Source organism: Micropterus salmoides, unplaced genomic scaffold (genome assembly GCF_014851395.1).
Source record: "Micropterus salmoides isolate LMB-PRFRI ecotype aquatic unplaced genomic scaffold, ASM1485139v1 Ms_hic_scaffold_3, whole genome shotgun sequence".
Classification (NCBI taxonomy): Eukaryota; Metazoa; Chordata; class Actinopteri; order Centrarchiformes; family Centrarchidae; genus Micropterus; species Micropterus salmoides.
Window position 1 is genome coordinate 38,856,492 of NW_024042261.1, and position 14,280 is coordinate 38,870,771.

General features: G+C 40.4%; 1 protein-coding gene across 1 annotated transcript; it reads right to left on the reverse strand.

Moving 5' to 3' along the window:
- Positions 1–490: 490 nt before the first annotated feature.
- LOC119882570 (osteocrin-like) lies at positions 491–14,055 on the reverse strand. The gene is made up of 5 exons (XM_038692653.1): positions 13,966–14,055; positions 11,804–11,890; positions 9,625–9,863; positions 3,751–3,896; positions 491–3,669 (listed from the first exon to the last, which is right to left on the reverse strand). Exons 2-4 carry the CDS (start codon positions 11,888–11,890, stop codon positions 3,809–3,811), a joined length of 414 nt encoding a protein of 137 aa, XP_038548581.1. The 5' UTR covers positions 13,966–14,055; the 3' UTR covers positions 491–3,669; positions 3,751–3,808.
- Between the last annotated feature and the right edge of the window lie 225 nt (positions 14,056–14,280).

The window sequence follows — 14,280 nt, forward strand, 5'->3', positions numbered from 1 at the left end:
GTTTTAAACTCTTTTTTTTTTTTTTTTTTTTTTTTAAATTTTGCTTCAGTGACTTCTTCAGTTATTGAGAGAAACAGACGTCACATTTGACACTTGTGGTCTTTTATTTCAACTGTTTTAAGACAAACTGCGACTTTCTTAAATTATCTTTTAAGCTAACGAACATTGTGCATCATTTAGAAAACAATTCAAACGGGATCTAAACATTAGTTGTCTCTAGCCTTTCACGAAACTCTCTACTGCCTAATTTACTTGTCTTTAAGAAATTCAGCCGTCGCTTGTAGTTTATCACAGTCCCTACCTGAGGCACGCCAGGTCCGGGCTCTGTCCCAATATGTTGGAAGCCTTTTTTATGCTAAACAGATATCGTTGTCTGATGTATCATTTGAACTCTAGTTGGTCTAAATGTATGTCGGCCTAAATGCAGCGTTTGAACCTCCGTGTCTTAAACTGATGGATGCCGTCAGAACAAAACAGCGTTTCAGCACAGTGATCGTTAACTCTTTATTGTGCACAATTAAATTTAAGGCAGTAAGAAGCATTTAAAAACAGACAGACTGAACATGGACAGGAACAAAGTCACATCACTCTCTCGCTGACGAGGAAAGCGTCTCCACTGCACCGGCTGTCGTACTGGACTCAGGCAGCCTTTAAATCTCAGTTATGGTTCGTGCCGTACAGTGAGATTGAGCTGATTTTAAAGACTGCTGACAGGAACATTTTGGCGACCATTATCGGTGTGTCTGCACACAGGGAACCCATTCTCACTCCCGACTCATCATATATGGACGCTTGGTCAAGACCCTTTGGCGTCAGTTTGTAACGCACTGGGAAGCCCTTTAGCGCCATGGTTCAGTGCTAAAGGTAGGCTTAGTATAAATCACTCAGAGTCCGACGAGACCGCTGTTTGTTTCCGGTGTGAAACAAAAAGTCAACATTGATTCTTTGTAGTTATGCTATTTTAACCCAAACCACCATCCCAACCAAGTACTTTTGGTGCCTAAATCTAACCAAATTGCAACATTTCACAACATTAACCACTAGTTTTATTTTGAAAGTCTAACCAGACGTTGCATATTTGTTATTGCTAACTTGACAGCAGAGCTCTACACGCCAAAGGGTAGCCAGGGCGTTAGAAAACGACGCCAAGGGGAGTTGACAAAGTGTCCATGTGTGACGAGTTGGCAGTTAGAACATGTTGGAGTGAGATGTTAAGATTGATATCAGTCTCATGTCTGGAGTCAGGATGTGCTTAGCTTAGCTTAGCATAAACCCTGGAAACAGCTAGCCTGGCTCTGTCCAAAGTTTAAACAAGCACTAGTTTTTCGCCATTTTTCTGTCACTACTTTTCATGAAGGAACGCGGCGTCTCCATTCTTACTTTCACATGTAAAAGATGTAAAAATTGTTTTTCACATTACTGTTAATTTAAGGATTAAACAAATTAGACAACATGTTAATCACTGAGCTTTAGCGGTCTTGGTAGGTGTGTGTTTTAGGCTAGCTGTTCCCCCCCATATCTAGTCTTCATGCTAAGCTAGGCTAATGCTGTGTTCCATTTACCTCAGAAGTCGGAGCTGGTAACGACGTCTGACCTGAGTTGACGGTGTTCCAGTTAACAAGTCGGAACACCTCGCTCGCCCAGCAGCTGTTTACAGCTAGCTAGGTTAGCTATTGTTACGCCGGTTGATTATTGTTGTTATTATTTACTAAATGCTGCAGCAACACGTCCACAGGCAGCAGCTGGACGGCACTTTGTGTACGAAAGACAAATCACGAAGTCGGGGTATGGCGGTTCTCCTCACTTCCCAAGTCGAAAATCCGACTTAAGGCAGCGTTCCCTTTGAAATTTCCGACTTTCAACTCGGAAATTCAAATGGAACAAACCATAACCACATCCTCACTCAGCTGACTTGAGACTGATAGCAGTTTAGCAAAGGAGGTGGTCAGTTTTTTCATCCAACCCCAGCAGAGGAAAGAGACAGGTGGTGTGATGTCATGAGACCTCTAAGTTATTTTCTGCGTTGACCAGCCTTCTTTTTCCACTGATTCAAAGTTTATAGGTGTGTTTTCCATTCAAACTTTTAGATGCAGTTCCTGTAACAGCCACTAGATGCTGCTCAAAGAAAACTGATGAAATTAAAGTTTATGGGGGAAATGATTTCTCTTGTCTCTCTCTCACTGTCTTCGACATTAAACCGTGATGGTGGCCGCTTGGTAATATTAAGCCGGTCGGTCCAGCTCTTCTTCGGACGTACCGGTGCAGTGGAAACGTCGCTCAGCGTGTCATCCTGCTGAAAACAGACCTGCTGCCCTGCTGGAAAATAACAGTCAAGTCGTGTCAAGTGTTCAGTTTCGGCGTCGAGGCAGCAGACGCCTCCGGTCAGACTCTCAGGAGGGGAGAGGCGGGGTGATGATGCATTCAGGTGATGCCCTAAAAACGGCAAGAAACATCTGTAGCAGCAGGCAAAAATACTAGTTTGACCAAAACTGAAAGTCTGTTCCATATTTGTGAAATTTAATTTGTAAATAATAGGATTCATTTTCTCAGTCAGAGTGAAATTTAAAAGAAGTTTTAAAAAACTTGATGAGACAAAACATCCAGAACATTCGTCCATTTGTCTCCTCTCCCCACAACGCCCTGATGTGCAAACCAAGTTAAATGTTGATTTAAAGAACAGTCGTCACACGTCATGTCAGTTTCAAAGTAAATTCAGAAGCACAAAAAAACAAAACAGTGCTAGAGTCTGACGGGAGCTAACTGCTAACACGCAAGCTAGCTGGAAAATGCTAGCACTTTGTGTTAAAGAGGTCATGTTCGGCTCACTTTCAGTTTCATAATTGTAGGGGTTGTACCAGAACAGGTTTACATGGTTTAATTTTCAAAAAACACCATATTTCTGTCAGACTGAACATTGCTGCAGCTCCTCTTTTCACCTTGTGTGTTGTTTTAGCTAGTTTAGTTTAGTTATTAATCTGTCACATGTTTATCTTTCATTATGTTTTATAACCAAAACTCAGAATATGACCTCTTTAAGACAAAATGACACTAAAATTATGATTTATATCTGGAACAATCTGTTTAAAGAGCAGAGTTCTGAGTGCTCGACAGGTTTTGATGCTGTGGGTGAATTTCAGTTGAGATTTGATCAAATTGTACTTAAAAAGGCGCAAAATACGATCCAGTTTTCATTTCTGAAATACATTTTCAAATTTACCTAACTGCAAATCAAAACCTGTTTGTTCAGGACAGAAGTATGTTCATGAATCCCGATATGTTAAGTTAAACTGTAATCTTCTGCCACAGTCTGTTCGTCTGTTCACGGGAGGATTTAGAATAGTTTTTTCAAATGAGACTAAAATCTGTTTCGGGTTTTCTATTAAGACTTTCTGCTTCTTTGGACACAAACATAAAATCTAATCAGTAAGAATCGATCAAACCACGTGTGTCACGAAAAAACAAAACGGTCACTGCTTTGGTCCTGACCTCTCAGACACGTGATACATTTACAGAAGCAGCACCTGAATGCACCATCATTAAACATTCATCGCTGGGCAGGGGTGGGTGGGGGTGTCCAGGTGAAGGAGGATTGATTGACAAGTGATTGGCAGGTGGTGGGCGTGGCTGAGCAGGTGATTGGCTGTGTTTCATGCATCTGTGGTGATTCCTCTGTAGAGAGAAAAAGTCGAGTGAGGCGTTAAGAGAGAATTTAAAAGGTTCAGTGAACGTCAGTGGCCTGCAGCACCGTACCTGTCCAGAGGAGGGAGCCGTTAAGAGGGGTCGGGCTGTCGGAGGGAGGGGGCGTGGTCTATCCTCGACTGTTTGGTAGACGACTCATTCCAATCCTGTCGATGGGAGGCGGATTGACTCGTCGCCGTGGCAACTCAACTGTCTTGCTGCAAACACACAAAGGAAGACGATAAGGTGAACAAGGCGACGACTGCTGCGGTCAAATCAACTTTACTAAGGAATCAACCCGTTCTCACTCCCCAACTCGTCACATGTGGACACATGGTCGAGACCCATCGGCGTCAGTTTGTAACACACTGGGGATCCCTGTTGCGTCAGTTTGTGACGGTAAAGGCAGGTATATGATATTTAACAGAAAAGACTGAGTAAGGAGGTGGTTGGTGTGGATGGAGGGCCAGAACCCCGACTTTGAACCATGAGACCGGGGTTCGTGTCCAGTGTGAAACAAAAAGTCAACATTAATTATTTTTATTTGAGTTACGTGAGTTACTTAAATTCCGTAAGTAACGCAAGTGACGTTAGTTAACTTAAGTGTTAACTGGTGTATGTAGTTATTTTAACCCAAACCAGGATCTTTTCCGAACCTAAACCAAGTAGTTTTGTTGCCTAAATCTAACCAAACTGCAACTTTTCACAACTTTAATAACGTGCCGTTTCAAAATGGCAATGTTTTGAAACACTAGCGTTTTATTTTGAAAGTGTAAACAGACGTTGCATATTTATTATTTCTAACTTTACAGAACTTTGCATATTTGTTGTTGCTAACTTTACCAGAAGTTGCATATTTTTTGTTGCTAACTTTAGGGGACGTTGCATATTTGTTGTTGCTTACTGTACCGGAAGTTGCATATTTGTTGTTGCTTACTTTACCAGAAGTTGCATATTTGTTGTTGCTAACTTTACCAGAAGTTGCATATTTTTTGTTTCTTACTTTAGGGGACGTTGCATATTTGTTGTTGCTTACTTTACCAGAAGTTGCATATTTGTTGTTGCTTACTTTAGGGGACGTTGCATATTTGTTGTTGCTTACTTTACCAGAAGTTGCATATTTGTTGTTGCTAACTTTACCAGAAGTTGCATATTTTTTGTTACTAACTTTAGGGGACGTTGCATATGTGTTGTTGCTTACTGTACCGGAAGTTGCATATTTGTTGTTGCTTACTTTAACAAACTTGTATATTTGTTGTTGCTTACTTTACCAGAAGTTGCATATTTGTTGTTGCTTACTTTAACAAACTTGTATATTTGTTGTTGCTTACTTTACCAGAAGTTGCATATTTGTTGTTGCTAACTTTACCAGAAGTTGCATATTTTTTGTTGCTTACTTTACGGGATGTTGCATATTTGTTATTGCTAACTTTACCAGAAGTTGCATATTTTTTGTTGCTTACTTTAGGGGACATTGCATATTTGTTGTTGCTTACTTTACCGGAAGTTGCATATTTGTTGTTGCTAACTTTACCAGAAGTTGCATATTTTTTGTTGCTAACTTTAGGGGACGTTGCATATTTGTTGTTGCTTACTGTACCGGAAGTTGCATATTTGTTGTTGCTTACTTTACCGGACATTGCATAGTTGCATATTTTTTGTTGCTTACTTTAGGGGACATTGCATATTTGTTGTTGCTTACTTTACCAGAAGTTGCATATTTGTTGTTGCTAACTTTACCAGAAGTTGCATATTTTTGTTGCTAACTTTAGGGGAAGTTGCATATTTGGTGTTGCTTACTTTACCAAACTTCTATTTGTTGTTGCTAACTTTACCAGAAGTTGCATATTTGTTGTTGCTTACTTTACCGGAAGTTGCATATTTGTTGTTGCTAACTTTACCGGACATTGCATATTTGTTGTTGCTTACTGTACCGGAAGTTGCATATTTGGTGTTGCTTACTTTACCAAACTTCTATATTTGTTGTTGCTAACTTTACCAGAAGTTGCATATTTGTTGTTGCTTACTGTACTGGAAGTTGCATATTTGGTGTTGCTTACTTTACCAAACTTCTATATTTGTTGTTGCTAACTTTACCAGAAGTTGCATATTTGTTGTTGCTTACTGTACCGGAAGTTGCATATTTGGTGTTGCTTACTTTACCAAACTTCTATATTTGTTGTTGCTAACTTTACCGGAAGTTGCATATTTGTTGTTGCTAACTTTACCGGACATTGCATATTTGTTGTTGCTTACTGTACCGGAAGTTGCATATTTGGTGTTGCTAACTTTACCAAACTTCTATATTTGTTGTTGCTAACTTTACCAGAAGTTGCATATTTGTTGTTGCTAACTTTACCAGAAGTTGCATATTTGTTGTTGTTTACTTTAGGGGACATTGCATATTTGTTGTTGCTTACTTTACCAGAAGTTGCATATTTTTTGTTGCTAACTTTAGGGGAAGTTGCATATTTGGTGTTGCTTACTTTACCAAACTTCTATATTTGTTGTTGCTAACTTTACCAGAAGTTGCATATTTGTTGTTGCTTACTTTACCGGAAGTTGCATATTTGTTGTTGCTAACTTTACCGGACATTGCATATTTGTTGTTGCTTACTGTACCGGAAGTTGCATATTTGGTGTTGCTTACTTTACCAAACTTCTATATTTGTTGTTGCTAACTTTACCGGAAGTTGCATATTTGTTGTTGCTTACTGTATTGGAAGTTGCATATTTGGTGTTGCTTACTTTACCAAACTTCTATATTTGTTGTTGCTAACTTTACCAGAAGTTGCATATTTGTTGTTGCTTACTTTACCGGAAGTTGCATATTTGTTGTTGCTAACTTTACCAGAAGTTGCATATTTGTTGTTGCTTACTTTACCGGAAGTTGCATATTTGTTGTTGCTAACTTTACCAGAAGTTGCATATTTGTTGTTGCTTACTTTACCGGAAGTTGCATATTTGTTGTTGCTAACTTTACCGGACATTGCATATTTGTTGTTGCTTACTGTACCGGAAGTTGCATATTTTTGTTGCTTACTTTAGGGGACATTGCATATTTGTTGTTGCTTACTTTACCAGAAGTTGCATATTTGTTGTTGCTAACTTTACCAGAAGTTGCATATTTTTGTTGCTAACTTTAGGGGAAGTTGCATATTTGGTGTTGCTTACTTTACCAAACTTCTATATTTGTTGTTGCTAACTTTACCAGAAGTTGCATATTTGTTGTTGCTTACTTTACCGGAAGTTGCATATTTGTTGTTGCTAACTTTACCGGACATTGCATATTTGTTGTTGCTTACTGTACCGGAAGTTGCATATTTGGTGTTGCTTACTTTACCAAACTTCTATATTTGTTGTTGCTAACTTTACCAGAAGTTGCATATTTGTTGTTGCTTACTGTACTGGAAGTTGCATATTTGGTGTTGCTTACTTTACCAAACTTCTATATTTGTTGTTGCTAACTTTACCAGAAGTTGCATATTTGTTGTTGCTTACTGTACCGGAAGTTGCATATTTGGTGTTGCTTACTTTACCAAACTTCTATATTTGTTGTTGCTAACTTTACCGGAAGTTGCATATTTGTTGTTGCTAACTTTACCGGACATTGCATATTTGTTGTTGCTTACTGTACCGGAAGTTGCATATTTGGTGTTGCTTACTTTACCAAACTTCTATATTTGTTGTTGCTAACTTTACCAGAAGTTGCATATTTGTTGTTGCTAACTTTACCAGAAGTTGCATATTTGTTGTTGTTTACTTTAGGGGACATTGCATATTTGTTGTTGCTTACTTTACCAGAAGTTGCATATTTTTTGTTGCTAACTTTAGGGGAAGTTGCATATTTGGTGTTGCTTACTTTACCAAACTTCTATATTTGTTGTTGCTAACTTTACCAGAAGTTGCATATTTGTTGTTGCTTACTTTACCGGAAGTTGCATATTTGTTGTTGCTAACTTTACCGGACATTGCATATTTGTTGTTGCTTACTGTACCGGAAGTTGCATATTTGGTGTTGCTTACTTTACCAAACTTCTATATTTGTTGTTGCTAACTTTACCGGAAGTTGCATATTTGTTGTTGCTTACTGTATTGGAAGTTGCATATTTGGTGTTGCTTACTTTACCAAACTTCTATATTTGTTGTTGCTAACTTTACCAGAAGTTGCATATTTGTTGTTGCTTACTTTACCGGAAGTTGCATATTTGTTGTTGCTAACTTTACCAGAAGTTGCATATTTGTTGTTGCTTACTTTACCGGAAGTTGCATATTTGTTGTTGCTAACTTTACCAGAAGTTGCATATTTGTTGTTGCTTACTTTACCGGAAGTTGCATATTTGTTGTTGCTAACTTTACCGGACATTGCATATTTGTTGTTGCTTACTGTACCGGAAGTTGCATATTTGGTGTTGCTTACTTTACCAAACTTCTATATTTGTTGTTGCTAACTTTACCGGAAGTTGCATATTTGTTGTTGCTAACTTTACCGGACATTGCATATTTGTTGTTGCTTACTGTACCGGAAGTTGCATATTTGGTGTTGCTTACTTTACCAAACTTCTATATTTGTTGTTGCTAACTTTACCAGAAGTTGCATATTTGTTGTTGCTAACTTTACCAGAAGTTGCATATTTGTTGTTGTTTACTTTAGGGGACATTGCATATTTGTTGTTGCTTACTTTACCAGAAGTTGCATATTTTTTGTTGCTAACTTTACCGGAAGTTGCATATTTGTTGTTGCTTACTGTACCGGAAGTTGCATATTTGTTGTTGCTTACTTTACCAGCAGTTGCATATTTGTTGTTGCTTACTTTACCGGAAGTTGCATATTTGTTGTTGCTAACTTTACCGGACATTGCATATTTGTTGTTGCTTACTGTACCGGAAGTTGCATATTTGGTGTTGCTTACTTTACCAAACTTCTATATTTGTTGTTGCTAACTTTACCGGAAGTTGCATATTTGTTGTTGCTTACTTTACCGGAAGTTGCATATTTGGTGTTGCTTACTTTACCAAACTTCTATATTTGTTGTTGCTAACTTTACCAGAAGTTGCATATTTGTTGTTGCTAACTTTACCAGAAGTTGCATATTTGTTGTTGCTAACTTTACCAGAAGTTACATATTTGTTGTTGTTTACTTTAGGGGACATTGCATATTTGTTGTTGCTTACTTTACCAGAAGTTGCATATTTGTTGTTGCTAACTTTACCAGAAGTTACATATTTGTTGTTGTTTACTTTAGGGGACATTGCATATTTGTTGTTGCTTACTTTACCGGAAGTTGCATATTTGTTGTTGCTTACTTTACCGGAAGTTGCATATTTGTTGTTGCTTACTGTACTGGAAGTTGCATATTTGGTGTTGCTTACTTTACCAAACTTCTATATTTGTTGTTGCTAACTTTACCAGAAGTTGCATATTTGTTGTTGCTTACTTTATGGGACATTGCATATTTGTTGTTGCTAACTTTACCAGAAGTTGCATATTTGTTGTTGCTAACTTTACCAGAAGTTGCATATTTGTTGTTGCTAACTTGTTGCATTTTTTTGTTTGCTAAGCATTGCAAAGTTGTTTAACCTAACAAAGTTGTTTTTGTTGCCTAAAACTAACCCAGGGTTAGGTGCTTAGGTTTAGGCAAGAAAGGAGGTGAAATTATGAAATTATCTGTTCGGAGCCAGTTGGTATAAAATCCCAAATTTGCAGTTAATCAAGAAAGCAATTGACAAGTGGTGAACGTGTAGGTTTTCTGGTCCCCAGGTCAGTTGGTAATCCAGATGAGGTAGTTACTTCACTCCAAACCGACATACTGTAAAATCAACCTGGCTGGTTCCATTATTAATGAATTTAATGAGAAACGGCCCAGTTTGTTAGAAGACAGTGGAACCCTCAGAGGAACGTCGTACCAAACACTCACAGGGTTCTCACAGCTCGGGTCGTCCTACCTCTGCTTGTTTGTTGCTTGTTTGGTTTCCATGGAGCTGATCGACAGACGGTCCAGCGGGGCGTTGTTGCCAGGGAAACTCCTCTTCCTCTTTGGCTCCATGACATCATTCTCCAGCGGCGCCAGGTCATCCAGTCGAAGCAGCTTTGCCGTTAGCTCCTCCCCGGTCTTCACCACTCGGGGACGAAGCCGAAGAGCCGCCAGAGACCTGGACACGGGCCAGTCTACACGCTGGGACACCTGGACAGGATAAAGATATGTACAAAATTTTCTAATCCATAATTGTTCCATCTTAACTTTTAAGCCAACATGAAGAAGAAGTTCTCCGAAAAATTTAAATGTGAATATCTCCAACCCCTTTCAGTAAAGGTGGGCTAGGGCTACGTACCTAAGCAGAGGATTAAGAAAGGATAGGTCTATGCACTGAAAGAGTTAAAGATCCTGTGCTCAGATAGGATGAAAGGCTGGGATATGTCTATGTACTGACACACAGGCTTGGTCTATGAACAGGAGCAGTCAGGATGTGTTTATACAGTCGAGATGTCTATGGTCTATGTTTTGATAGACAGGAGAATTGACCTCATGTCAAAAGTTTTCTTAAAAGTTAACGTATAAAATATGAAATCCTTCACAGTGTAAAAGCGTTAAACCAGATGAGTCAGAAGTGTTTTCATTGTTGACTCCTCAGGGGGGAAAGTAATACAGAAAAGTAACTTAGTAAACCCAGTACTAAGTAATGTGATATTACTTTTTAAGTAGTAATAAGTAAAAAGTATTTAATTATTTTAATTAATTATTTAGGTTTTGTTATTATAATTGTGTAGACAGGAAGTTAAAAGGCAGAATGTAACAGAGCAGTGCTTCACTGTTGCTGGGAAACATGAGCAGGATAGAGATGAAACACACATGGAGGAGTCAGACCTGAAGTCCACCGCTCCGATCTGAGAGCCTCCAGCTTCTCCTCCATATTTTATTTTCTATAAGGGAGTCTCCGTATAGAAAATATTGACCTCAGCAGAGGAGGGCCACCCTGCTCTGTGTCTCCACCTCGTCTGGTGTTTTCACACGTCAGGACTCCATGTTGCGAGTCGTCTCTTACATCACCGCCCTGACAGCGCGCAGGTTCTGACTTCCTGTCCGCCTGCGATCACATCTCATCCAGACTAAACACAAAACACCTTCAGGTTCGTCTCCCTGCAGCTGTGTTGGCCTTCGCTCTGATCTTACATCATCTGATATCAGCACAGGGGCCCCCGGGAGGAGAGGCCGTTTGTTTTGGCCCTCGGGATGATTTGATAAGACGCCACGTGATCAGCTGCTTCACCGTCTGATCCGGGACGTAGGATCCGTCCCGCAGACTACAGACGCTCACAACATGTCACATTTTAATCAGCTATTTGTGTAAAAGTACTAATACCACAGAGTGGAAACACAAAAGTAAACTTTTACGTTTTTACTTTTATCTTTTACTAAAAGTTGAAGTACTCATTATTCAGAATAATATTTATGAAACAACTGGATGATAAATATTGATGGATTCATGTGTTCATCCCTTTAATGTTGCAGCTGTTCATTTTAATGAACTTATAATAAAACATCATAATTTATTAGTGAATTATCTTTGGTATTAATATTCTAAATCAGCACGGTAGCTAAAGTTATCAGATAAATGTAGTGCAGTATCTCCCTCTGAGATGTGGTGCAGTAGAAGTAGAAAGTACAGTACAAGTACCTCAAATCTGTACTCAGGTACAGTACTTGAGTAGATGTACCTTTTTAACATTAAAAACTCGGAGCGTGTCACCTGGTAGAATCATGTTTTTTGCTGCCACACCTGCACCACCTTGATGGAGAGTTACCTGCCTGCACCGCCTTGATGGAGAGTTACCTGCCTGCACCGCCTTGATGGAGAGTTACCTGCCTGCACCGCCTTGATGGAGAGTTACCTGCCTGCACCGCCTTGATGGAGAGTTACCTGCCTGCACCGCCTTGATGGAGAGTTACCTGCCTGCACCGCCTTGATGGAGAGTTACCTGCCTGCACCACCTTGATGGAGAGTTACCTGCCTGCACCGCCTTGATGGAGAGTTACCTGCCTGCACCGCCTTGATGGAGAGTTACCTGCCTGCACCACCTTGATGGAGAGTTACCTGCCTGCAGTGTGTGTGTTTGTGTGCTGACCTGTTTGACTCGGAAGCCGTCGACGCTGCCGTGGAGCACAGTGATGGACAGCAGGCAGCAAAACATCAGACAGCCACAGAACTGCATCTGCAACAACAACAACAGGTCACCTTGGTGTCAGTGTCGTTACTACACGACAGTTTACCGTCTCCTCGTTCATAAAATCTGTCGCGGCACTGCTCGTTTTTTATGAATAAGCCAAATATAATATTTCATAAAATCTCAACTATGGATGTCAGACTTTCCCAGCTGCACCTGAACGCAACAGAAGCTTCATTGAAAGGTCAGAGGTCACAGTTGTCTCAGCCTGTATTGTGGTCCCACACTAGATGCAGCACTTTATATCTTAATAATTTGCACTTTACAACGTATATTTGTGTGTGATTTTACTGCAGCACACTCTGAGTTTTTAGTTTCACTACAGAAAGGTTTGAGTATAAAATCATTTTGCCAGTTTTCCAGTGTTTTAAAGAGTTCATACTCTGCTTACTTTCATCTTCATAGTTTCATTTGGAGGTTGTACCAGAACAGGTTTACGTGGTTTCATTTTCAAAAAACCCGAGTGTTAAACGCTCCGTTTCAGCTACAGAGTGAAGCATCTCACTTCTAAAAGGTCTTTGTTGGGAGCTGCACATGCTCAGTACCTAGGTAAGGACTACTAGCCAATCAGAAGCAGAGTAGGGCGGGTCCTGACAAGCAAGGTAGTGTGATCCAAAACGCTGTCAAAACGTAGCAAAACGTTTGTTTCAACGGAAACGGTGGTGCCTTGAACGCACCGTTGTGTTTGTAAGCCTGCTGATTTTTAACACTGCTGTGTTTACAAACTTTAGCAGCTGATTGGGTAAAACCTCTGACACACCCACCAAACAGGGGGACGTGGGCAACGTTTCAAGGAAACAAGTCGTCCAGTCCGAAAACATTTCAAACCGGTGCAAACCGCTTTGAAATGGCTTCACAATCTAGACTGGATGTCGGCGAGCATTATGCTGCGTGTTAGCTCGTGACGCAGAGAGGTTACGGAAGTAAAGGCTGGACTACAATCCAGCTGTGTTCAGTTCAGGAGCAGAGTTTTCTGTGGGAGGTAGGAACTCCCTTTAGGGCTTTTCACTTTCCAAACCTGTTACAAGCACAGAAAAGATTTACAGGAGAGGGGAGAAGCAGAATATGACCTCTTTAAAGTCTTTTTGCAAACACACACACTGCAGGACACTTTTAGCTCAGCTGATGGGTCGATGGTATTGTCCAGCAACATCGGCTAATTTTAGCATTTTCCATCTCTGCAAATAAATGTCTTTTGACCGTCACATGCACGTTCACTGACGTGCACGTGCACGTGCCTGCATTCTCCCCTGACACACACACACACACACACACACAAACAAACACTTGTTGTCTACGTCACACACATTCTTAATGATGCACAAACGTCTGTGCACGCTCACACACGGCTATTCACACCAGTGCTGCTGACATACTGCCGCTGTCATTCATGCACGAGTGAGGATATAACACACACACACACACACACACACACGCAGCAAATTCTTCCATTCACAAAAATACCCCGTGTTTCCTCCCTGCAGCCCAGCAGCACGCTGAACATCACCTTCATGTGCACCTGAACGCAGCGGCGACACTGTGTTACGACCCGCTTGTTTGGAGATTTCTTTTTTGCAAAAACTCTAACTGATATTAAGGGACAATAAAACAAAATAGAATTCCAGGAAATACAATGGCTGACGTTTTAGGGCGCTGTTTCAAAGCTGATGTCTTTTTCTGATGGGATCTCTGATTATAAAAGAATGCATTTTTATAATCAGAGATCACGTCAACACCCTAAAACAACACAAGAGCTAAAACCATGGAAACAAACATTAGCAATCAACCAAAAGCAGAGAGAGAGAGCAGACAGTTTCTGCAGCAGTGGGTTAATCTCACTGTTATTGATCAGTTTGACAGGAAAAACTAAATCAAACACCAGAGAGGAGAAGAGACAGAAAGTTAGAACAGCAACGCACCAGTGCAAAGGGAAAACTCTTCTGGAGCAAAGTACATTTTGCAACGTAACACCTGCAGGAGTCTGAACCTGTGCACACCTGCACCGCACACACACACACACACTCACACACAGAGCGCCGTGCATGTATAAACAGCACACACACCTTCAGTCTGGAGTCGAGTGTGTCCGTCCTGCTGCGTCGTCTCTTCTCTGTGTTTCTGTGTCTTCACATCAGGTTTTATAGCAGCTGCCCAGGAATCTCCTGTCCAATCAGCAGCCTCCGCTACTGTCACATCACTTCCTGTGCTTACCCCCCCCCCTCCCCCCTACTTTCCACTGTTTTTGTCTGACATTTTATCTTTAGCACCATTACCTGTGAATGAAGCCTCCTGGGAGCAGCACTCCTCCTCCTCCTCCTCTTATGCAAGTCAGTCTTTCAAATAAACACATTTATATCTGTAACATCTCCCACTCAGAG